This window comes from Nanorana parkeri, unplaced genomic scaffold (assembly GCF_000935625.1).
Source record: "Nanorana parkeri isolate BGI_ZX_2015 unplaced genomic scaffold, ASM93562v1 scaffold2594, whole genome shotgun sequence".
Lineage (NCBI taxonomy): Eukaryota > Metazoa > Chordata > Amphibia > Anura > Dicroglossidae > Nanorana > Nanorana parkeri.
The window spans coordinates 422-1,439 of NW_017308862.1; the positions used below are offsets into that span (position 1 = coordinate 422).

A 1,018-nucleotide genomic window follows, 5' to 3' on the forward strand; every position below is an offset into this window, starting at 1 on the left:
TGCACTCTATGCATTACACAACACTAACCCCTGCACTATTCTGTTACGTTCCACTGACCCCTGTACTCTGCACATTACATACGAGTGACCCCTGTACTCTGTACAATATATACGAGTGACCCCTGTACTCTGTACATTACATACCAGTGACCCCTGTACTCTGTACATTACATACCAGAGACCCCTGTACTCTGTACATTACATACCAGTGACTCCTGTACTCTGTACATTACATACCAGTGACCACAGTACTCTCTGTGGATTACATCCATAACCCTTCAGCACACTTGATTGGCTTCTTGTGATGCTTCGTACATTTCCAGCAGGTATTGGAGGCACTTACACTGCTTGCATTTAAAGACAGTCATTTAATATCATTTAATACAGAGCTTTATTGTGCTTTTTATTCCTGCCTTAAAGCATATCTGTCAAAAAAAACAGTCTCACCTAAATTCTTGTCCATGTTTATGAATATTCTGGTTTTCCCTCTTCCTCCAAACTCTTCAGCGTAATTGACGAGAGCATCTTTAACAGCTTCATATCCAGCCAACACCACTATTTGTTTTGTACCCATTTTCACGCTAAACACTTCACCATATTTCTTTGCAAGCTTAGATAAAACAGAAACAGAAATATATCAATCATAAATTGTGAGTTTCTCCCCCACTCTGGCAATCCAAAAATAATAATACCTCTTAAAAGAGCGCCTACTATTGCCGTGCTCTCCTCTCTGCCCCATCTAAATTAGGAGTGTGAGCATTGCTGAGTGCAGAGCTGTGGCTGTAGGGACTACAGACGTGGTGTGTCGGACTGCTGTCGAGAGACTGCTGCTTTCTCTCAGAGTGACCTCCAGCAGCAGGCTTTCTTTCTGGGGCTATTACTATCTTCATTCACCCTGACTTTATTTTTATAATTTTTCATTAAAACTACAATTGTGCTTTAAGGCAGAATTTTAACTCACACATTACTGCACCTTATCTGCAAAGGAGGTAGACAAACAGCATAATGTGCCCCACCA

The 1,018-nt window shown here is 41.3% G+C and overlaps 1 protein-coding gene across 1 annotated transcript in view; it reads right to left on the reverse strand.

Annotated features, from left to right (window-relative positions):
• Positions 1–439: 439 nt before the first annotated feature.
• Positions 440–1,018, reverse strand: part of LOC108801979 (cytochrome P450 2K1-like) — a gene marked incomplete at its 3' end in the record, with an annotated part of 4,742 nt that continues 4,163 nt past the window's right edge. The window contains exon 2 of the mRNA XM_018573883.1: positions 440–610. Coding sequence (XP_018429385.1) covers positions 440–610 — 171 coding nt within the window. The remainder of the gene's footprint in view (positions 611–1,018) is intronic.